Here is a 25,918-nt window from a genome sequence, read left to right on the forward strand (position 1 = left end):
GAGTGAAGCCATTTTGTTGGTCAGCAATGGGCAAAGGGGTCACCAGAAGCAGTCTTGAAGTAAGAACTTTGGATATAATTTTATATAGAGAGTTACAAAGATTGATCGGCCTAAACTGGTCAGGCGAGTCAGCTCCAATTTTCTTAGGGATCAGGCACAGGAAGGTGGAATTAACTTCCTTCAGCATTTGTTTTGCCCCAAAGAATTCCTTCACCGCATCACAAACATCTTTTCCAACAAGTTTCCAAAATTTCTGAAAGAAAAACATGAGAAAACCATCAGGACCAGGAGCTTTATCTCCTCCTAGAGAACAAACAGCTTTGAAAATTTCATCATTCTTAGGAATTGAGCTTAACAATTTGTTCTGATCTTTGTTTCCTGTAGCAGAAGAAAATCAGGTTTCTGTTCTCTAACAAAATTCCTAACAACATCTAGTTTATGATAACTGTTCAACCCCCTAATATTTCAAGTAATAATTTTCATTTCCATTTTTTAGGGTTATAATCCAGAATAGTTGCTTGACAACCATCAACAATATTCTGCAAGCTTTCTATCTCCCTAGTTTTCTTAGAAGATTTCCTTCCACGTCCATTCGGGGATCCAACATGTGGTTTCAACTTGAACTGCTGATCTAATTTTTTACCAGATTTTACCGGAGTCAAGGCTTTGGGATTCACTTTAGAATGTGAATCAAGTTTACTGCTTCGAGTCTCGACCCCCTTTATATTATTCTTTTTTTCAACCCTTTTCCTTGAGTTTAGTTTAAGCTGTGAGATACCTCCATCTTCTTTAACAGCTTCTAGGACAGGAGGATCCTTTATAAAAGTGTCCTGTGAAGAAATAGGGTCAAAAGCCTGCAACTCCCTGGACTGAGTTGGATTTTCCTCACTATGGGTTCCTGATTCAGCCAAGAATTCTCCTTCCTCAATCTCAAACTTCTCATCCTGATCGCCCCATTTATCCTCCATCTTTCGATAGAGAACAATTTGCTTTGATAAATCTGACAGCTCATCTATTCCTTGTTCAGGTAAGATGGGATCAAGTTGTAAGCCAATCACTTCTTTTTCAGAGTTCTTTTTCTCCGTATCAGACATGATCCTAGCCCCATCCTCAAGAAGCGGCTTAGAACCAGTATCCACAATCGTTGGTGGAACTTTTGCATTTTCATATTCTTTCTTCTCTGTGGGCTGGACATGTTTAGGTTTCCAAACCTTCTTTAGCTGAACCTTAGTCTTATTCGCTACCTTCTCAATATTGAAGAGATTTTTGCTCTTGGAAGGACAGTTTTTAACTAAATGACCCTGCTTCTTACAAGCATAACAAGCATTAGGGAGATCTTCAAAAAAGATTTCTTGGGTTTTCTTACCAAGCTTAGAAATTAATTCCACTTTGTCTGGGAGATGATTCAGATCCGCCACCTTCACATACAGTCTAGCACTGTGGAGTTTGGATCTGGTCGCTGTAGCATTATCCAGAGCCACCAGTTCACCAAAAGAGCTGGCAATACCCTTAAAAATGTCCTCATGCCAGAATTCAAGAGGAAGACTGGGAAGTTTGGCCCAAATAGGTGTAGTAAGGAAGAAGGAGTCAAATAAAACCATATTAGGCTCCCACTTTTTGATAGTAAGAGAGCTTTTTCCAAAAGGCCAAGGGCCTCCACAGAGAACCATTTCCATATCTTCCTTACAGTTAAAAATAAACAGAAAGAAACCATTCAGCATGGGAGCTATATCCACTTCCCCACGAATAGCCCATTTCCTCTTAATCATTATCCTTAAAGAATCAATATCTGGTATTGTCCCCAAAAATTTACCCACCAGCATAAGATCCATGGAGGAAATAGAGAAATCCACTAAGGGATCAGGGATAAAAACCTGGAACTCACCTTTCTCCCAACTAGTTTTCGAAGTCACCGGCGGGAAAGAAGATTTTCCAGTAGGTTTCCTGCCGAAAAGTGAAGACCAACTCTTCTGATCTGAGGACCCTATCTTCTCTCCAATAGAGGAATAAACTTTATTTGATTCCACATTATCTTTCTTTTCCTCTTTATCCTGACCCAACACACGAGATACGAAGGCGGAATCCAAGGGCAGATCACGGACCCCACAAAAAGTGTCTAAAACATGTCCAGATAAAACATCGTTCTCATAGGACACGAAACTCAACCTAGCAATCTTCCTAGGCCCCCCCACAATTCCTCCAGGGTCTGTACCTCCGGCCAGGTTCTCCCCAACCAGTTTCCCGCCTGAAAATGAGCCCGCTAATTCAAAAACTGTAAGAGCGCCCATTTTTTGGTCAAAAGCCCCTGAATCTTAAACCAACATCTATATTCAATTTAAAATTTAGGGCAAAAATTTGGGATGTAACATACCCACCCCCTTAGATTTTTCATCATCCTCGATGAAATTAATAGCAAATTTAAGTAGCACTTAGTAAGTTATAATAAAAGAAACGAAATATTTAGTTTTCAGTCTCAGAGAAAAGATAGGGGTATCTTTGAAAAATATAATGATAATCCTCCCAAGTGCATTATATTCAATATACTTGTCCCACTGGACATTGCACTGCGTTACTTCTCGATTTCTTAAGCATAGCTTACGTACCTCAAGTATTCTGAATGATCTTACTTCTACCACTCTTGGCTCTTGCACTTGCAGTAATTTCCAATCAATCATATGTTCATGGTGGGTAATATACTTTTTAAGATAAGATACATGGAAGACATCATGCATCTTGGGAAGGGTTGGTGGTAAAGCGATCTTGTAAGCCACTGGGTTAACAACCTCCAAAACTTCAAAGTGTCCTACATATCTGGGGGCTAACTTCGCATTCTGCCAAACTTGATAGTACTTTTCTGAGGTTTAACCCTTAGTAACACCTTGTCCTCTACTGAGAATTCTCTGGGTGTTCTTCTGGCATCAACATAACTCTTTTTTCTGTCATTTTTTTCTTTTAACCTCTGACGAATCTAAAGTACCTGCTCTTCCATCTCCTATAGCATTTAGGCCCAACAATGATTTTGTCTTCCAATCGATTCCAACTCATTGGAGTTCTACACTTACAACCATACAAAGCCTCAAAAGGAGCCATTCTAATGGTGGATTGATAAGAGTTATTATATGCAAATTCTACCAGAAGTAAGTATGTTTCCCATTGGTACTACCAATCCATACAATATACTCTTAGGAGATCCTCTAATACTTGATTTGCTCATTCGGTTTGACCATCTCTCTCAGGATGATAGGCTGAACTAATATTCAATTTGGTGCCCAAAGCTATAAATAATGCTTGCCAAAATCTGAAAGTTATCCTAGCATACCTATCTGAGATAATTTTCTTTGGAATTCCGTGTAGCCTGAAAATCTCTTTTATGAACTTATGAGCGATTTCGGGTGCTCCATCAGATAAATTTCTTGGTATGAAATGAGCGACCTTAGTCAATCTGTCAACCACGACCAAGATAGTGTTGTGTCAATTTCGGGTCATAGGTAACCCTTGTACAAAATCCATGGATATTACCTGTCACTTCCACTCGGGTACTTCATTTGGATGCAACAAACCTGTTGGGTATTGATATTCTACCTTTACTCTCTGACATTCTAAGCATCCTGCTACAAACTCGATTATTTCCCTTTTCATCCCCTTCCAGAAATAAAAAGTTTTTATATCAGATAACATTTTTCGTTACTCCCAAAAGTCCTGAGTATGGAGCCAAGTGATATTCACCTAAAATTAGTCTTTGAAGTTCAGGGTTGTTAGGCACATAGATTCTACGGTGATATTTTAACAATTTGTCCTCTTCTACGCTAAACATTGAATACTTAGGATCCTGTGGGTCTCTGATAAGAGCCATGCTGATTTCTTTATAAAACTCATCATGTTCCAAATGTTGTAGAATTTGATCCCTCAACTTGAAGTTTACCATAGTCATCGCCGAGATGTATCTTCTCCAGCTTAAGACATCAGCCACCTTGTTTTCCTTACCTTTAATGTAGCTTATGTTGAACTCATAATCTGCTAAAAATTCTAGCAATCTCCTTTGTCTAGCATTAAGGTTCTGTTGGGTGAAAATATACTTCAAACTTTGGTGACCAGATTTAAGCTCAAAGGGTTTTCCAATTAAGTAATATCTCCACATTTGCAAGGCATGCACTATTGCTGCCATAGTTTAAAAAATCGGCTTTATATCGCCAAACCCGCGGTACATCGCGGGAGTTTCCAGCGGCCGAATATATCACTGAATATATCAGCACCGTTAAATGGCAAAAACCCGCGGCGTTAAATATGAAATAAATTGCATGATAAACCCATAAATCGGCAAAAAAATCATTGAAAATTGCGTTGATTGGTCGTCGGGATTTTAGGTCAAAAAAATTAGGTTTACAATGTTTTATTTTCACGCGAAAATGACTTCCTCTAGTGGTGTTTGATAATCAGCGGCTATAACCTCCTCCAACGGCAGCCTTGCTGCACAAAGATGATGAAAGACGATGGTTGTTGGATTTGGATTTCACACCTACCGAGTGTTCTTCAATATTCCGCCATTTAACATGTATAAAACTGTAGATGACATCTCTTTATGGGATCGAGTCAAACAAATCTTGTCCATGGGCACAATATGTCCATCTTGTCTATTGTTGATGCGAGTTTTGTATCAATTACATAACATATTAGGATTTGAATATTCAATATGGGATATCAAACATACAACTCCTCTTTTGAAAAGTTAATGCTCATGAGACATGAGTATAACTCCAATGTTCCTTACTCTTGTGTATACTTGCTCAGTTTTATCGATGTGATTTGCTGGTAATCACGTAGGCGGCCTTACGCTATTCATTCGAGGATGACTTGGACTTTGGTGGAATGATGGAGATGACGACTCAGTTTGTGAAATGTGCGGAGGCAGATAATGTTGATGGTTGCGATGATGGAGGGTGTGTCTGCTGATGATGATGTTGATGGGAAAGCGATGGTTGTGGAAGGTGAATGGATGAGTTCTATCACTTAACTTACTCCTCTAACTTGCTTCTCTAAGCTTCGACTACCTAGCTACTTACTATTCTACTCCTATTCCTATGAATGGAAGGTTAGCAAATGGACGAGGATCGAACCTAATAAGAGCTGACCAGCGGCCTCACTTCCACAGATGCAATGATTCTAAGAAAAAAATAACTAGTTTACCACACAAAGCTTCCCAACCAGCCGCTAGGATGCTAGTGGCCTAGTATTGACCCGTATCAAACATTTACCAATGCTACCATACAACTGTCCATCTACTCTACTCTTGCTTAAACAACTTGAAATGAAACAAACTTTAACAACTTGAAAGGAAATCTAACTAAGTGGAAGTAGAAAACATGCAATAATACCCAATGTTCTTAATCAACATGCAAATCGCAACAATGAAAAAGAGAGCAATTTTGGTATTATCTTCGCAACAATTTCTCCGACACTTTACAAATGAGAGCAAATGGCTTTTTATAGGGGCCAAAAATACAACGGACGGTGGAGATCAAAACAAGATCAACGATCTAGATTGGATCCTCAAAATCCTAATTAGGGTTGCCACCCCATCGGCCAATGAGAAGCTGCCACCTTATCAATGGACCAATGAAAAAAGTGCAAAAAGTGGCAACCAATGAGAAGGCACCAAAATGGTGGCCAATCAGAAATAGACACTTGTCCTATTCTAGAAGAAAGGGAAATTGCCACTTGGGCTTACATCAAATGATCTTCTAATATAAATCTTCCCTTTTCTTTCATTTTCTTAGCTAAGGCAATGAACTTAGCTAGCCTTTCATTAACTTCTCCCACAGGAGGACAAGGTGTGTGCTTTGCCATGAGTTCCGCTGACTTTGCCACGCCACTTGCTGCTTGTAGTATCCTTTTGTGATCCTTCTCATATTCTTTCTCAAATCTAATAAAAGCATTGAGAGAGGAAAGGGTGCCCAAATGCTTTTTCTTGATAGCAACCTTTCCCAACTCATCCAACTTTGATCCAAAATCTGTCTCATTGACATCTTCTTTGCCAAGGGGAATTGTCCTTCCTTCAGTCTGTCCCTCATCCGTATCATGTCCACTGTACAGATATTGGTGTCGGTTATTCACTTCATTTTCGAGAAGGAAGTTTTGGGCGTCATATCCTCTTTGTCTTTCTTAGTGTTCGCCCGCTTGGGATTCTTACTTGCACTATCATCCTCCATGCTCGTCGCCCTATTACGGGATGGTAGAGTGGTGGACCAAAAGGCAAGAAGAACCAAGCAGAGCAATCCTTAGACTAGAACGAAAGATGGATTTCAGCTTAAGCACTCTTTGCAACTCTAGATGATGAAAATTCACCTTAGCCAGTAAACTTACAGCGACTTTTCGAAACATAGGATATGACTTTCAAGAAGTTCAAATCCCTTTGCAAATTAGAAATTTATCATGCAATTCACCTCCAAATAAAATTTCCCAACCTAAGGCAAAAATCACAGCCACTTGCAAAAATCAGAATTTTATCTCCCAAAAATTTTGGCTCCCACAAATTTTGGCTCTCACAAATTTCGCCCTCCACAAAATTCGCCAAGCAAGAAAAGTGCAGATCTGCTCTTGCAAAATCACCGACGCCTTGAGAAGGAGAAGTGAGAAGTGAGGAAAAAATGGGACAGAGGCCTCCTCTTATACCCAACTTTCTTCTTGGACCCTGGGAGAAAGAAAAACAAATAATTAATGCAAAATTATGGTCCACAATTAAATACTTAACCAAAATTAATTTTGACATGATGAAAATTAACTTTTAAAATTGCCAATTAGTTCTAAATTGCAAAAAGAAATTAAATGGTGCCTTGGAGATGTTAAATATTTCCATTTAATGAGGATTTAGTAATTAATATGTCATTCAAATAGGATTTTGGCTAACCAAAAGCCATTTTTCAATATTAAATTACCAATTTCATTAAAGGCAAAAAGTTTTCCAGACAATTTTAATCTATTAAAATCAATTTTTTGCAATTTTTTACCCAAATCGATTTTGCTATGCCAATAAGTTTATTTATTTATTTATTTTTATTTTTTTGACAAAAATAAAATAAAATTTCTTCTAAAGCCAAAAATCGATTATTGCAATTTTATTTCACCATCACAAAAATTAATCGTTTTCACCAAAAATAATCAAGATTTTCCAAAAGATCAAATTTAACAAAATTTTCATTTTTGAAAATTATCCAAATTTACACAATTATATCCAAATTTTCAAAAGAAAAATGTCTAAGTACAAAATTCACAATTTTATCCTACCAAGTATTGCTCTTTAAAATTTGTTCGGCTCAAGGATGAAATTGGTGGCTCTAGAAAATCAAGTTGAAACTGGGTGAAAATAAATCTAACCTTCTCCCCACTGGCCTTGAAGGTGTCCAAGGCTCAAAATTGTTGGACAATCCAAAAATTTGCCAAGGCGATTAAAAAAAAGGGGGTCCCCAAAAATTTTGGGGTAATGGTGTGAAAACCTCACAACATCTAGCATCAACCCAAAGAAATGTTCCTGAACATTTCAAGAAATAAGTAACTTAGGACAAAAATCTCAAGATGGCCTATCCACAAATCTACTTAAGGACGAGCACTCAACAAGGGAAAGGACTTTCAAGTTGGAACCTAAGCACCCTGACCATAAGTTATGTGTGTGCAAATGATTTATTTCTCGCTCGACAAGAACTTGATAATCTCTTAGATCCATCAGACTTAGCTATTATAATATCCTTACTTGAAAAGCAACCTGGATAGAGCTCCGCTACCAATCAGGTGTCTATAGCCCCGACGGAGTTATCGCTGTGGCACCACAATCACTGTTCTACCTTTAGTGATTATTTTTATAGCACCGATAGAGATGATTGCACACCCTTGAACCAAATTTCATCTTTATTTTCACTTTGATATTGCCCCTTTTTTTTTTCATGATATTTTCTCTTTTTCTTCTTTTCCTTTCAATCTTTTGTTTGGTTTGCAGGTAATGAAGCTTGCAGAGGGTTTGGAAGACCACAGTGGTGCTGAAGCAGGTGTAAGATTTTTACTAAGTCCAATTTCACTTTGAAACATCAAGAACTCAGAGCAATTAAGTGTGAGTAGAATGTTGTAACCATGCCAGAGATAACTTAAGAACCTCTATCAAGTTAAACCCAAGTTTAATACAAGTCCTACCATAGACCAACGACTAAGCACATCCTTTAACCGCTGAACCTTGTCAAATGTATTCGAGAAATGAACAAGACGGACTCCGTTTTGTCACAAAAAATGTAAAATGTACACACCTCACCCACGAGTGATGACATGGACCCCCCTTTGCACTTGTAAAGACCCAAAACCAAAATTCTCTCTAACTAAGGAAGCTAAAAGATCTCAACTCAAATGACCTGATACAAATCAAATTTGAGCTCCCTCGCAACACCTAAACTAAGCAATTGAAAGAAAACTACCCTAACCAAAACTAAATAACCAAAAGAAAACTACTCTAAACCCTTGGGCCAAATGGTCCAAAACAAACTCTACTCTAAAGAACTGAAAGCAAACTAAACTACTAACTGAAAGTAAACCTAAACCACTCTCCTGAACCAAATGGTCCAAGACAAACCTACCCTAACTATGTACAAGACTCTAAAGGGACAACACTAACTAATCTAATATATACACTGGATCTAACATGGTTTCTTAAGATGTTCAAAAGTAACAAGGTTTGGGTGATAGTTCTCAATCTTGCAAACTCATCCTTATACTCTGAAAAAAATTGGTCACCTCAAACTCAAACTCTAGAAAATTATCATGCAAGACCAACAATTGAGGAAACTCATAGGGTCCATGATTAATCCAAATACAAGTTGTTTCTCCAGAATTTCCATAATCAAAATAAAAAGTTTCAAATCTTTCATTTTTAAGAGCAGGGAAAGAAACAACCTGATGTGACCCAAATTCAAATGGAACCTGTAAATTCTCCATGGCCTCAAGAGGTCGAAGTTGGTGGTGAACCATCCCAATAACATCCAGATCGAACTCATTGGTAGCCCAGGCAGGATCAATCTTGGAATTAAGCTCATGAAATATCGTCTTTGGGGGCTTGTCCTTGTGAACAGTGAACCATGAATCCTTGTGATTCTCTTCAAGTGTATCCTCAAAAATCAAGGACTGTTTGATATTCTCCCCCTCAAACACCTCTCCAAGTTGCTCGAACACAACATCCAACTGTAGCATCAACCCAAATTATTCGTTATTTTCCTTTTCCATGGGAGCAACTTGATCATCACTCAACAATCCTTGCATATCCTCGTCAATAGAAGCTTCATCATCTAGCGTGTAATTTTCCTTTGAACTCTCCTCAGGAACATCTTGCCATTCTTCATGTATACTCTCATCAAACATAGCACCTTCAAGACTGATAGGAGAACCATCATACGTCTTTGTGAATTGTCCATCAACTTCCATTTCAAGTGGCAAAATTTCTGGAGGTCGAAGTTGATGGTGAATCATGCTACCTGCAACAACTAGATCACCTTGAAAGGCCTTGGGCAATGACTCCTTTTGTATTTCTTTCACAAGATCTTCAAGCATCCCCCCAAAGAATGTGGTGGAGATAGCACCTTGTATTGGTTTATCAATATTTTCCTTATATTTGAACTCTCTTTTGATATCTTGTATTTCACTGTTCAACTCGTCCACTTGATTATCTTCCTCTTCAAGGATATTTGAAACTTCTTGCAACCCATCCTCAAGAGTCACCCCTTGAATTATGCATGAAGGCTCACCAAAGATTTCCTTTTCGTCCACCTTTTGATGTTCCATTTGTAGTTCTTCGTGTGTCTTTACCTGTTAATTTTTTGCTTCATCAACTTGTTGAATCTCAACCTTCTGTCTGCCATGTTGATCTTCTCGTTTTAGAGCCCTTGAGATTCTCTTTTCTACTTGTTCTAAGGCCACTGTACACAAGGAGCAAGATAACTCCGAGTAGAATACGTTGTGAATTCTGCACCAATTGGGTAATAATAAGTTATCTACTGATATTCAGTTACCCAACTCCATTCCTTGTTGTACAGTTCTAGTTACAAAGTTCTTGAAGCTCTCGAACATGCCTTCACCCTCATCGGATGAAGCATCTGGATCTGACTCAATCAGGATCTCGGTGGAATCCTTTCCTTTGCTTACTGTCTCCTCTCTCTCTTGGATAAATTCAATTGTTTCCTCAATTTTCTTGTCAACCTCTCCACCTCGTGATATAATGTGTGAAGGTTCATCCACAAGTTTATCTTGATCATTAGAATCAACCACATCATCTTGATATATCTCACCCTCTTCATTCTTTGGTGTCCAACTTGGAAGCTGAAAGAAATTCTTACCACCTCCTACTGATATTTCCTCATACCAACCGAATTGAAACTTGACCAAGTCAATGGTGTCTTGGCAAGATGGGCAAGTAGACTCTGAGTATATGAGACTATGTGCAAGGCACTAATAATGTTTTCCACATATGTTCTTTGGTTCCCTAATGATATCTTCTTTGAAAACAAGAAAATCTTCCTCTAAATGGACAAAGACCGCAGGCTCATGTATTTGTGGAAAAGAAAATTTTCCTCTTGACGCCATGTCCACTCTTAAGAGAAACACCAAACAATTCATCTCCCCATGGTCCGTAGTACCATGTATCCTGCGTTTCCCTGGTGCTACAAGTTGAGACAAATTCAATGGAGATAACCTTTTGTTCAAATCAGACCAAATGGGATGAACGTCCACTCGCCCATCCATTGAGAAACCTTTCTTCTTTTTGAAATTTTTGAATTTTTTGATTTTTTGATTTTAAAAGAGATCTCTCCTCTCAAATCTAGCTTTGAAAGCTCATTCCTCAATCTCTGCTTTGAATTTCCAAGTTGATCCAAGAATGAAAATCATTCGGCCCTCCTTCTAGCACCAGATAATGTTGATGGCGCGACGATGGAGGGTGAATGCCTCACCAATGCTCCAATTTTCTCAAGAATGAATTTAAGTTAGCCCTCCTTCTAGCGCCAGATAATGTTGATGCGAGTTTTGTATCACTTACATAATATATTAGGATTTGAATATTCAATATGGGATATCAAACATACAACTCCTCTCTTGAAAAGTTAATGCTCATGAGACATGAGTATAACTCCAATGTTCCTTACTCTTGTGGATACTTGCTCAGTTTTATCGATGTGATTTGCTACTAATCACGTAGGCGGCCTTACGCTATTCATTCGAGGATGACTTGGACTTTGGTAGAATGATGGAGATGACGACTCAGTTTGTGAAATGTGCGGAGGCAGATAATGTTGATGGTTGCGATGATGGAGGGTGTGTCTGCCGATGATGATGTTGATGCGAAAGCGATGGTTGTGGAAGGTGAATGGATGAGTTCTATCACTTAACTTACTCCTCTAACTTGCTTCTCTAAGCTTCGACTACCCAGCTACTTACTATTCTACTCCTATTCCTATGAATAGAAGGTTAGCAAATGGACGGGGATCGAACCTAATAAGAGCTGACTGGTGGCCTCACTTCCACAGGTGCAATGATTCTAAGGAAAAATAAACTAGTTTACCACACAAAGCTTCCCAACCAGCCGCTAGGATGCTAGTGGCCTAGTATTGACCCCTATCAAATATTTACCAATGCTACCATACAACTGTCCATCTACTCTACTCTTGCTTAAACAACTTGAAATGAAACAAACTTTAACAACTTGAAAGGAAATCTAACTAAGTGGAAGTAGAAAACATGCAATAATACCCAATGTTCTTAATCAACATGCAAATCACAACAATGAAAAAGAGAGCAATTTTGGTATTATCTTCGCAACAATTTCTCCGACACTTTACAAATGAGAGCAAATGGCCTTTTATAGGGGCCAAAAATACAACAAACGGTGGAGATCAAAACAAGATCAACGATCTAGATTGGATCCTCAAAATCCTAATTAGGGTTGCCACCCCATCGGCCAATGAGCAGCTGCCACCTCATCAATGGACCAATGAAAAAAGTGCAAAAAGTGACAACTAATGAGAAGGCACCAAAATGGTGGCCAATCAGAAATAGACACTTGTCCTATTCTAGAAGAAAGGGAAATTGCCACTTGGGCTTACATCAAATGATCTTCTAATATAAATCTTCCCTTTTCTTTCATTTTCTTAGCTAAGGCAATGAACTTAGCTAGCCTTTCATTAACTTCTCCCATAGGAGGATAGGGTGTGTGCTTTGCCCTGAGTTCCGCTGACTTCGCCACGCCACTTGCTGCTTGTAGTATCCTTTTGTGATCCTTCTCATATTCTTAATCTACATAGTCTCATGGTTCCATCCTTCTTCCTTACAAACAACATTGGGGCTCCCCATGGCGAGACACTAGGTCGAATCATCTTCTTATCTAGCATATCCTGTTATTGAATTTGTAACTCCATTAACTCTGTGGTTGTCCTTCTATATGAGGCTTTGGATATGGGTTCCGGTCTTGGTATCAAGTCTACGGAAAAATCAAATGCCGAGGAAGGGGGTAATCTAGGAAGTTCTTTAGGAAACACATCTTGATAATTCTTTAAATAAGGGTATTTTTCTTTGAAGGATTCCTTTAACTTTTGCCTGATTTCTCCATCTTCATAAATGTAATCATCCCCATATGTGGTTGTTTTAGACTCCCTTGTATCCTCAATCCTAACTATGAAAATTTCACAGCCTTTCCTCCTATATCTCTTGATCTGTTTTGATATAATTTCATGTGTAATCCCTGAAATGCTTGTTGGTTTGCCTTGATCATCCATATAGTATACAGTTTTGGCAAGACAGTCTACTTTGGCCTTATGTTCATTGAGCCAATTAATTCCTATGGTAATGTCGTATGACCCCAACGATGCTACATATAAGTTCAATTCTGTAGAGAAATTTGAAAAGTCAACTCGAGCTTCAATTAGGCATTGCTCCACCTTAGCCCTTGACTGGTTTGCATATTCGACTATCCATGGTTTTGCCATAACACTAGATCTTTTTGGGAATCTACTTAATAGCCTAGGTGATACAAAACATTTAGATGCTCTAGTACCAATAATATGGACATAGGGTTCTCGTAAATTTAACTCGGAGTTTCAATGGGGCCTATCTGCTGCTCTGCTTACCTATTATTCAGGGTTGCATGAATCCTCTGTTGAAAGGCTTGTTGCTGTTGCGGCAAAGATGGACGCTTTGGCTGGCTAATGTTGGGTTTATTAGGGCACTGTCTCATGAAATGATTCCCTCTGTAGTTAAAACATCCTCCTAGTGGTCCCTCCTCATTAATCCTGTCATTCTTATTCACATAAAATTGCTTTTGACATCTCTTGCTCCACTACTTTTAAATTCAGGTTTATTATTCTTATAATCCTTAAATTTCTTTTTCTGCATTCCAAAATCAGCACCCTCTGAATTCTAGGTAGTTTTCCTTTTGTTATCTTGGATGGAGTTGTCCTTTCTGATCTTATGCTCTTGTTGAATAGCCTTTTCCAGAGCCTCTTCCATGGTACGGGGAGCAAGAACATCAACAGCTCCTCCTATCCTATTGTTCAACCCTATGATAAATTTTCTCACCTTCAGATTGGTGTCTTGCTGATAAGGTGACATGTATTTAAACAATTGTGTGAATCTCTCCCAATACTTGTGCACTGACAAGTCTCCTTGTTTTAAGTTCTGAAAATCCAAGAGTTTCTGATCATAAAAGGTTTGAGGCAGCCGACATTTTCAAAATATGCTCACGAATTTCTCCCAGGTGATTTCAGTGTTTCTAATATTTTGCTCGATCTTAGTGTTTCCCCACCAGGTTGCAGCTTCTCCGGTGAAATGATATATCCCCCAAACTACTTTTGAGGTCTCAGAAAAATCTAATCTCAAAATATTGCCCTATTTTGGTCAACCATGCTTCTGCTTCTCCAGATTCAGAACTGAAAAATTTAGGTGGTTTTATTTTCTTTATGTTTGCTGATAGATCAACCACTATTTCTTTCTTCTTTTTCTTTTCTGATTGCTTGGGAGAGGGGGTTTTGTTATGTTCAGAGACTTCTGTCTCCGCTCTAAAAGTAGATGTGGTTTGTACTTCCTCACGGTTCTGCCCCATTTGGGCTGCCATTTCACTCATCCTTCTTTCCATGGTTTCTAATTTTAATTGTGTTTCTTGCAAAATTTGGAGTAACAGCTCATTGGAAGATTGAGGGTTCTCGCATATTATTTCTTGGTTTTCTATATTCCTGTTGTTATTCATTTTTATGTTTAGGATTCCAACCTATTAATTTGCAATCGTGTTATTATGCAGAAAGAAGAAATTTATTAGAGAAAAAGTCTTACAACACATATTTCAAATAACTTAATTTTATTTTCATTGCTCAACTAAGCAATCTTATTTACAAAACTTTCTCTATTGAGGAAGTCTACATTCACACAACATTTAATCTTGCATTGCAGCATTACATTTTAGATTAGACTGGTACATATCTTGTACGATCCAGTATCTATGAAACTTTAAAAGGGGGTTGCTCTGTTGAGCATTCCAGTTTTGTATTAACTTGTTTCTATATGCTGCCTTCTTGGTAGGAGTCCACCTGACTCTTTCTTTCATCATCCGTTGAATTGCTTGATTCAGGGTTTCATTGTCTCGAGGTTCAGAACAATAGGAATAGTCATGTTTAGTCATGTTTCTAATAAGATAGGGAAAGATGGGATGCCGAGTTTTCTTGCAGAGAGTTTTACGTACTAACATCCTATAGTCAATTCAAATCTCCATCAAGTTTTAAAAAGGTAGGGTACCCTAGGTTCAGTGTTGAAACTTGGCTCTGATACCATATGTAACATACGAATTTTTTTAACCAAATTATACAATCTTAATTAACTAATCTCATAAGTAACTGACATTTAACTATAACTGAAAGGAAATCTACATTTACGAGAATCAAAAGAGATATCAAGTATTGCTAACATTTTAACTACTTCTAGTTATTTAATTGAAATTAAAGTAATGGTTAATTATATCAATTGAGAATCTCATTAACATAAAGTAAATGTTTTCTCTATCTTGAAATGAAAATAACCATCTAATCTTTCGAAGGTTAAAAGTAAAAGAAACATACTGTATAGATGAAAGAATTTCTTTAACTCGTCCAAGCCTTTGCATTGGTGAGAGAAGAAGCATTGACATAGGCTTAACCTCCCAACCGCGGACCATTACTTATCCCCACATATTCTAATTTAATAGAATGGCTCTCCCTACCTCGGGATCGTGTTTGGGATGTTCATAAGTTTAGCCATCAAAGCAACCCGGTGGGTTGATGTCCCAACAATTATTCTCCAAAATATTGAAGCGTCTGGACAATCAACAAAGATCACATGTTCGGTGTATCTGCCTAATTTCTACCTTGGCCAAGGATTTCAAGTTGGGTCTACAAACCCGATCTCCACCACTCGACTTGACAACATATTGCGTAATTGGAACAAGCATGAGCGATTAAAGTTTTAAGCATATTATATATTCTGGTCTAATGCAATTTTTATTTGTGCAGGCTCTTTACACCTCCTCACCCATTTCTGGCTATCATACTGGTGATTCCTAGGTTTCACGAGTTTATATCCATTGCTTTTTCTTTACACCTCTTCACCTACTTTGGCAATACTGCCGGTGAATTCCTTGGTGTTCATGATTTCTATTCCATCTTTAAGTGATATAAAAGGATGTATTAAAATTCTATTTATTAATATCCTTTCACGATTAAGTATCAACACTGGTAGATATTAAATTTATTCTATATTCTACAAGTTCTTCTCTTAACTTAAATCTGATAATATGTTGGCATCAACATCATAGATTTTATGCTACATGAGTACAAGGTTGCAGCTAATGCGAAATATGGGAAAGAATGAATAAAAACAAGTCTTTGAATTATTCTAGCTTACGGATACTCCATGAACTAGATGAGCTAAAATTACAAAGGAAAACACAAAGGAAACATATGCTAAATCACAGCAGTCCTACTTGACAGAGATACTCTGATAAACAAGAGTTCGGACTCCAAAGCTGGTTCGGATTTCCCACAGGCAAGAATCAGAAGGAGAGAAAATGGAGGCAATAAACACAACTAGAATTACTTGCAGACGGTAATAATCTCAGATTGGTCTATTCTCAGATACATGAGGGTCACCGATAGCGGCAGATAAAAATGGAGAGTAAGAGGTGTCTTGGGATGCGATTATGAGGCTCTATAAAAGGATTGCGTGTGGCTCTTCAGTTGCCATCGGTTACAAGAGACCTTTCCAATGCAAAGACAATTCGAAATATTAAAAAGGAAGAAAGAAAAAGTGAGGAAAAGATTAAGAAGTTAGAAAGTTTGATTTTATTATTTTATTAATATTGTTCATTTTAATTACATTCATGTGCATGTATTGGTAAGGTGGCATCATTAAGTTATAGCTTATAATTTATTGGTGTCACCTTATTTTTATGTACATATGTTCATAATATGAATAATAATAATTAAATAATGAATTCATTAATAATTTCCTCAAAGGTATGAATTATAGTTTTAGATTTTTAATTGGTTATTATATTGTTTTTTTAAATAGCTCATGTGGTTCCATAATGCAACATGTTATCAAACCTAATATCCTTGCCAGAGTGAACTTAGGTCAAACCTGTCGATTCAGATGATTGGACTCTTCGACCATTCCCTTCCGATGACCTCATTTAGCAATGCTTCCCCTCTCTCTTCAGTCTTCTTCTTGTAATCATTGAAAACAACATTCTCACCAAGACATCAATTCAAGATTTATAGATTGTTAATTCAAAATCATCTAGTGACTGTTAGAGTTTCATCAACGTCAGAATAACTAATTCTTTTGACATGTTCATGAAAATATCTCATTATCATATATATTTCAACTAACTTAATTCACATGATAGGAGAGAAATAAATTGATACAATGGCTATAATTAACTAACTCGCTTTCACATGATCAGGAAGAAATAAATTGATACAACGGCTATAATTAACTAACTCGCTTTCACATGACCAGGAAGAAATAAATTGATAGAATGGCTATAATTAACATACTTTCACATGTTAAACCAACGGCTATATTCAATTTAAAATTTAGGGCAAAAATTTGGGATGTAACAATTTACTCTAACCAATGAAGGTGATATGGTTTGTAAACTAAAGAAAGCTTTGTATGGATTGAAACAAACTCTGAGAGTCGGGTATAATAGATTGGGTGGTATTTATTGAGAATTGGTTCCACTAAAGTAATTACAAATAGTAATTTGTGTTTCAATGTAACTAGTGACAATATTTTGATTTTTAAAGTATTTGTTGATGACATAGTATTTCGAGGTAATGATGATTTGAGTAAAGATTTTGCTGATGAAATGCAAAAGGAGTTTGAGATGTCTATGATAGGTCAGATGAAATTCTTTCTTCGATTGCAAATTACACAGTTGGATAAAGGAATCTTTATTACTGAGTCCAAGTATGTTAGAGAATTATAGAAGAAGTTTGGGATGGAAGACTCTAAACTAGTTGGTATTGCTATGGTGACTAATTGCAAATTGACAAAAGATGATGAATCCCCTTGTACTATTCAAACTAGATACAGGACCATGATAGGTGGATTTCTTTACTTGACACAGACTAGACCAAATATAATGAATGTTGTTGATATTGTTGCTAGATTTCAAGGTGATCTGAAAGAGTCACATATTGCTGCTATAAAAAGAATTTTCAGATACTTAAATGAAACAATTGATTATGGCCGGTTATAGTTTGATAGAGATAGAGATTTTACACTTTGCACATATACTGATGTTGATTGGAAAAGAAATTGGGATGACAAAGAGAGTACTAGTGGAGATGCATTCTTCTAATCTCTTGGACTAGTAATAAGCAGGATTGTGTTTCACAGTCTACCGCTGAAGCTGAATATGTTGTTGTTGCTAATAATCGTACACAAGTCATTTGGATGAAGTGAATGTCAGAAGATTTAAAGGTGTGCATTGATAAAACGATAGTTATTTACTGTGACAATTCAAGTGCTATAAATATTTCAAAGAATCCGGTACAATATTCAAGGACATTATTTCCCTAGATTGGTGTGTTGAGGACTTCTCCTTAGGGGAAGCAAGTCCTCTGTCATTCGGTGCTACAAAACTTTAAGTCACCCTGTTGAGGTCAGTTCAGAGCTTTGATGTCCTTGGCCCCTTCATTATTGACATCAAAGGAGGAGAGATTGTATGAAAAACGATGCTACCATTTTGAGGGAGAGATAATTGTTGAAGACATGGAGAGATTGTTTGAGCTAGATATATGAGTGATGAGGTGGATATATTATGAAAGCGGGATCAAGTGTATATATTATGATTTTGTGCTTTGTTTGGTTTTCCACTTCATATGTTGCCATCAATGCCAAAGGAGGAGTATGTTAATGGTTTGGTTGAGCATGTCATAGATTTTTGATGTGTACTGAGTTGCTGACATTGATGGTTTTTCATTGATGTCAACATACTATTTGTTGTGACAAACAGTGTATTGAGAAGTGTTCAATTTAGTGATTCGAATGGTTGGGTTAGTATTGAAGATCTATTGCTATGATTTGAGCTGAAGCTTCTGAGATGTTTGTAGTTGATGGTTTTCAACTTACAGAGGTTCGCATGATGGGTTGAGTAAGTTTTAGTTGAGTTGCTGGTTACTGGTATTACAATGTTACAGTTTACAAAGGTTGAGTATTTGGTTTGGTATGAGTTGGATTTGATGTTTCAGATTTTGCGGAGTTTGTATTATCATTGTTTCTGCAGTTTCTATTGTTCGTGATTCTCAGTAGAAGAAGCTATCTTTTGATATGATAAAGTTTGGTGGTACAGTGTTCTTGCCTAGCAGTGCCAAAGATGAGTTTGGATTTTGAGTTGGAATTGCTACAAAGGTTAGGCATGGTATTCATGTTGCTTGTTAGTGTTCTTGGATCATGATGGTCTGCATTGATTGAGGAGATCAAAACTGTTGTTTTGGTAGTGTGTTTGAGTGTTTCTTCATTATGGTCGTAATCAACTTGGTGGAGTAATGTGTTGCAATTCTTCGTGCTGCATTGGCAATGCTGTAGCATGTTCGTGGTTGAAGATTTGGGTCCTATCTAAGTCTTAACCAACTTGATTTTTGGATCACAATGGTGTTTGAGCATATTTTCGTATACCAGGTCGACTCTTGTACCTAGCGGATGTTTATTCTTTGTAGTTGGTATAAATGACAGATCATTTTATAATTGAGAGTTTGTAATGAAAGAAATGAGCATGCGAGGACAATATGAGCGAGGTGAATGCGAATTGTACTTCATTGGAACTGTATAGGCATAGAAGATGTCTGTCAGTTTGGTTGCAATGGATTGTTTGTCCATCGTGTTGTAATTGAGATGAGATTGGCTCCACTGAGGGACAGATTTGAGATTGTAATTTGAGCAATGTGGTTGCTGTATGCCTATGGGTGTAAGTACACCATATGTTTTATATTTTATGCTCTTAACAGGTCAGTACTTTTAGCATAGTACATCATGTTGTGGATTAGACTCCCACTGGATTTTCTCCTAACAGGTTTCCTTGAGAACAAATCTTATGTTCATGTGTTATGTGTTGTGAATCTTGCATTTACTATTTACCTTTCAGATCTGTATTAAGTGTTGCCCGCATGTTAAGTATCAATGTAGCAGACCCAGAAAGCATCGTTAAGAGAAATACTGATATTCATCTGAGAGTTGAATTTCTCATGGCCTTCTGGTCTCTGTCAATTTCTAACATATAGTTTCTTCAAAAGTTCTATTTATCTACAACTTCTTGTTATTATGCATTTCTAAACAGTCAACTGTAACACAATTTCCTGCGAGTCCAACATTTAAATTTTATACCATGAAGCTAATTATATACATGCCATGAGTTTCACGACACTAATTTGTTTTCAGCATTTGATCATTTGACCCAAAGGATCAGAAGGAAGACTTCAAATTCCCGAAAACATCTCTATCTAATTTATTCTGTCCATTATTTTTTACCTTGTTCATTTTTCTACTAGAGCGTTTTTAAGATTATAAAATTGGCCAAACCTTACATTATAATTTTCAAGAGTGTGCAGACCCCATCCGGACGAGTGTTCTGGTAGCGATTTGGATGGTGACCTATACTTTGTAAGTTGGGATACATCTCTTATTCCACCTCAACAGGACAACCCGATGGACTATGAGGCAAAGCCAGCAGACATACTGGACCATGCAGTTACGGTTGAGGTATGACTGTTTACAAATAGATCTGAGATTATTCTACCGTTTCAGTCATGGAATGCGTACGTTAGTGCTTTTGCTCTAATTTCCTTTGAAGCTTAGAACTTGCGACTATTTAGCCTTTTACTGTAGGTTAACCCACCTTCCTCTCTTTTTTCAAAGTGTTGTGATTGACAACATAGAGAATTAGCAGTCTCAGCTACCTTCCTGCCCCGCCCTTTTTTCTTTAGAACACCAGTCTATTAGCATCTGTAGAAAATTAGAAATAGCAAATGGTGATATCTTAACGTCAATAATTTTACAGTGCTAATCGACTTAGCTGCTATATCTTGGACTTTTCCTAATCCAGATGACTTCACAATGCAGGAGATTCAAGAGTATTTTGTGAATTATATGGTGAATGACACATTGGGAATCATATCCAACAGGCATACTGTGTATTCTGATCTGGAGCCCGGCAAGGCTCGAAGTCCGATTTGCCTAGAGTTGGCCAAGCTCTTTTCAACAGCAGTAGATTTCCCCAAAACTGGCATTCCTGCTCATATACCACCTTCTTTAAATCCAAAATGTTATCCTGATTTCATGGAGAAAGAGGATAAATCCATGTACGAATCAACAAGAGCAATTGGAAAACTATACAGATCTATCAAGAAATTGGCAACGGAGGCTCTTCTCATGAATCCATTCACAAGTGAAGTTGCACAAATGTCATATGATAAGGATTTGGAATTGCGGGGGTTTGAGTACTATCTTGAGGAAGCAATAATGTACAAAAACTGGTATGACTCCAGATTAGCCGTACTAATGTACCATTATGGAGTTAAGTATGAAGCGGAGATTGTCAGTGGAAACATCTTCAGTTTATCAAAGTTTCGTGGCTCTAGGCTCGGAGATCTCAAAGAAACTATCATGACGGAAATTAAGGCTCTGAAAAAGCAAGCAAGATCGTGGTTTGATGACGAGGAAGGTAGCTCCAATGGTGATGAGTATGCAAAAGCATCTGCCTGGTATCATGTAACATATCATCCTAAATATTGGGGTCTTGGAGATTATGAAGGGAAAGATGAGAACAATCCTCATTTCATAAGCTTCCCATGGGTTATTTATGAAAAGTTATTGCGAATCAAGCGCAAGGACTGGTTTTAAGAAAATAGCCAGTAAAATAAGAACAATACCAGGAAGGATGGGATGTGCTCATGAATGAGCATAGATTTGATTTTTTCCCTTCAAATGTGTAAATAGATGTGTTCTTGAATGAGCATGTTTGGTGGATTAGATATCCTGTGATGGAAACAGATAATCTTTGTTTGAATGGTAGATTAATCTAACTATTTGAAACTCGAAAGTTTACACATTTACCCAGGAAAGGATGGAAGGCCTCTTTTCATATTACTTGATATTTTTATAGTATTTTTAATTATATATTTTTAATGCTATGAAAAATTTATGATTAATTTTTTATTTAGAAATAATTTTTGAATGAATTAGTTTTATATTGATTAATTTATAATTATTGTAATTTTAATTCAATTAGGATATATGAAAATGAGGATGGTCAGTTTAGAATTATAAAAATAAAAATAGATAAGGAAAATATTTATTATTATTTTGTGTTAGAAACAAATATTTAATTATTTCATATTAATGATATTTTATAATATTAGTTTGGAAATGAGGTGTCTATTATATGACCATCTTAAAGTTTATATATATTTTGTTATAAAAAAATGTTTAATTAATATTTATTTTCTTATCCATTTCTATAATACAGATTTTTTTAAAACATAAAATTATTTTTTCTAAAATAACATGAATACATTATTATAATTTATATTATAAGGTATTTTTAATATGTTTATTTGTTTAGAAGATTGATTTTATTATATAAAAATATATTTTAAAATTATAATAGCTTTTAAAATCAAATTTTATGAAAGTTATAATTATTTTTCTAAAATAATATGAATCTATTATTATAATTTACATTCTAAGGTATTTATAATATGTTTATTTGTTTAGAAGATTGATTGTATTATATAAAAAATGCATTTTCAAATTATAATAGCTTTTTAAATCAAAATTTTATGAAACTTAAAATTATTTTTCTAAAATAACATGAATCTATTATTATAATTTACATTATAAGGTATTTTTAATATGTTTATTTGTTTAGAAGATTGGTTTTATTATATAAAAAATGTATTTTCAAATTATAATAGCTTTTTAAATCAAAATTTTATGTATAAGGTGTATTTATAAATTTTCTTTGTCCTTGTATTTAATGTCATTATACTATTTATTTTTATTCAAAACTTTGTATATAAAGAGGTATCTATACATATTACTAAAGTTATATTTAACATAATTATGTATTTACTAAATTAGAAAGAAATGTGCTTAGTCTTATAGTTCATTTAAATATGTTTGTAGACATTTATAGAGATGGTAATAATGTTGTTGATACTATGGCTAATATCAATTTGAAGTTCATGGGTTATTGGAAAATAGATTTGTCACTGTGAAATTGGTCATACTCGCCCTGTAAACAATGATAACTTTGCCAACAGTTGAAGATACTTCAATTGATCACTATCAACTTGAAATCTTTCTCTATGTTTGAGTGGGGCAGCTTCCTCGTATGATTGGTGTTGTTATATTTTTGTGTATTTTCACCTAAAAGTATGAAATGATAGAATATGCAACTCAATAAGATGAACAACAAAAACTCAAAAGATATACATATGAACACCAAATGGGTTTCCTTAAAGATAACAATTTACAAGAGGTTTTGAGCACAAAATGCAATAATGACAAAGAACAGATAGTACACCCTAACATACAAAAAAAAAAAAACCATCCTAGCACATTCACATCAAGATACCTAGAGATGAATGTTCTCCTTTACATCAATTACATAATTCATACAAATGCATAAAGGACCTACTAATTTAAAATATATGATAACTTAGCAATCATAACTAGAAACATTTGGACATGAACATATGCATTCTTTATTATTTTTGAGAAAGTGTCAACCCAAAAACCTTTACACATAATATGAACACATAATTTATTGAACGTTCCTCTTATTTTTGCAAAGTTTCCCATGTACAAAAGTTCCCCTTTACCCCCCACTTACATTACATAAATGCTTTGTATCAATATAGGCATTATTGCATAGCTAACTTCTAGCAATATATCAATGTGGACACTTGATTGAAAGGTAAGATCATTCCAACTAAATTGAAAGGAGTGCTTACTCCTTCAAATCAAAATTCTCCTTTAATAATTCACATTTGTTCCAATCTCTCCAAATTTATACAATTCCTTTGTCATTTAACATTTAGATCTTTATGACATAATTCATTTTTGTGATCAATCTTCAATTTCTTCACTTTATTCCCTCTAATGAAAGTCCACATTCGAATAGGTGAGGTTTGTTCAACTCCATAATCATTATATTCCATGAAATAATGACATATTTGCCACCAACCATCACCTACATTTGTTTTTTTTTTCATAATTCACACACTTGTCTGTAAGAGTGTCTGCAACCACAACATCTAATGAAAACCCCTTACTCTCAAAAGTTTGATGCATGCTCATACTTAGTTTCTAACATCTATTTTAGTATGATAGGGAGGTTGCTTCATGATGTTAGGATAAGGTGACTCAACCTTATCATAATTGTTGTTTTCTTTTTTCGTTATAGAAAGATGTTAAATCTAGACGAAATCTTCCACAAAGATGGTCTTGAAGTAGAAAAATATAAATCTTATTTTTCAGTGGATTTATTCTCTTTGCTTTTTTTTTTTCTATGCAAGAGTTGTGCATAAAGGAAGTTTCTAAAATAATTTATAGATGCGTTGAATGTAGACACTTTCTAAATTGTTTCCTTTTGTGCAAAAACTTTAAAAGTACAAGGCATTGTTGTAGAGAATTATGAGACACGTAGAATCATTTGAAAATCGTTGTTATGCTAGCAAAATTATTCTAGATTTAGATATCATAGCTAATTACTCTTGGAGAATTGTGGCTCTAGAGATTGTATTGTAACTTTACTGCTAATAATACAATTGGGTCTGACTTTGGAGTGGCGGGGTTTCTCCCATAAGGGTTTCCTATGTATATCTTGTGTTATGTCTTTAATCTATTTTTTGTATGTTTTTATTTAAGTTGAAATAGTCTTAAGGTTTTGTGAGAAATTTAAGCATCATCTCATAAGTTAGATTTAACATTTAGAAGTGTTTCTCCACTTTGGCTTCCTTTCAATTGGCATCAAAGCCTGACCAACTTTGTTAGTGTTGTTGGGTGGATGGTTTTTTGTGCTCATCTAGTTTTAATGGAAATTTTTCAGAGGATTTTTTTCATAGTCTTATTGTAGTTTAGATATTTCAAGAACATCCAATGGAGTAGAAATGGATAAGTTTAAAGGCAACAATGTTGATTTGTGGAAACTTAAAATGGAGGACATTCTTGTAGATAGAGATCTATGGGTTGTTGTTTCTTCAATGAAACCTCTAACACATTGTAGTAAGATTGGGATAAGATGGATCAACAAGGCAAGGGTTTGATAAGACTTGTTTGGTTGATTCTATACTCATGAATCTCCATGAAGAGAAGATTGCAATTGACCTTTGTAAGAAGCTTGGTGATATTTACCAACGAAAATCCTTGGTAAATAAGTTATTCATGAGAAAAAAGTTGTATTCTTTGATAATGGAAGGAGGTTATGTTGTCGATCACTTGAATGCATTTGATATGCTATTTTCTTAGTTGAATTTTATTGGTGATAAGATTGATGATTAATAAAAATGCATAGTTTTGTTATATTCTTTGTTAGGCTCATGGAGTCACCTTGTTATGGCTATTGGAAGGATGATAACCAATTTTAAACTGGAGGATATGGTTGGTTCGTTGTTATCTAAAAGATGCAAAGAAAATCTTCTAAATTGGCTAAGGAGGCCCTAGTTTCTCATGGTAGAACAATGTAGAAAAATAAGAAAAAGGAAAAGAAGGGTGAATCCAAGTCTCCTAGTAAAACGTCCAAGGAAAAATGTTGGACATGTAGTAAACCTAGTCATCTTCGTTAAGAGTCCAAGGAGGAGAAGAAAAAGAAAGGTAAAAAGAATTTATTTGATTATGACACTGATAAATCTTCTCAAGATGATGTAGATGCTTTTGTTGCAGCTTTCGAAACATGTACATCAGAAGATTTGTGGTTGACAAATTCAGGTGCTTCTTTCCTCATGATATTTCACAGAGATTGGTTGTTAAAATATGAAGAGTTTGATGGTGAAAAGGTGTATCAGGGTGATAACTCTCACTTGAATATTGTTGGTTGTGGTAGAGTCAAGATAAAGTTCCCTGATGGTAGAGTGAAGGGGATCGATGGTGTACCATGTATCCTTGGCTACGAAAGAAACCAATTTTCAATCAGCAGGCTTGGTGATGTGGGTGTGCAGATTGTTTTCTCTAGTAATGGATGCAATATGAAAAGAGCCTCTAGATGGTGCTTTCCAAGGGTGTTAGGATGAGCACCTTGTATAGGCTGGATGCATACACAATTTAGTGCAATAGTGCTTCTGTGAAGTCCAAGAAAAGGGCTTTAGATTCTTCATCC

At 35.9% G+C, this 25,918-nt stretch overlaps 1 protein-coding gene across 2 annotated transcripts in view; it reads left to right on the forward strand.

The window, feature by feature from the left end:
* Positions 1-21,749, forward strand: part of LOC149573297 (putative RNA-dependent RNA polymerase 1) — a 146,485-nt gene extending 124,736 nt beyond the window's left edge. The window contains exons 3-4 of one of the 2 annotated variants that reach the window (XM_089814504.1): positions 20,142-20,301; positions 20,662-21,749. In XM_089814504.1, coding sequence (XP_089670630.1) covers positions 20,142-20,301; positions 20,662-21,441 — 940 coding nt within the window. In that variant the 3' untranslated portion in view covers positions 21,442-21,749. The remainder of the gene's footprint in view (positions 1-20,141; positions 20,302-20,661) is intronic. The other variant, XM_089814505.1, reaches the window with a different exon arrangement.
* The last annotated feature ends 4,169 nt before the right edge of the window (positions 21,750-25,918 follow it).

The sequence above is a fragment of the Cupressus sempervirens genome, chromosome 2 (assembly GCF_028749045.1).
Source record: "Cupressus sempervirens isolate cs-2001-9-10 chromosome 2, ASM2874904v1, whole genome shotgun sequence".
NCBI classification, from domain to species: domain Eukaryota; kingdom Viridiplantae; phylum Streptophyta; class Pinopsida; order Cupressales; family Cupressaceae; genus Cupressus; species Cupressus sempervirens.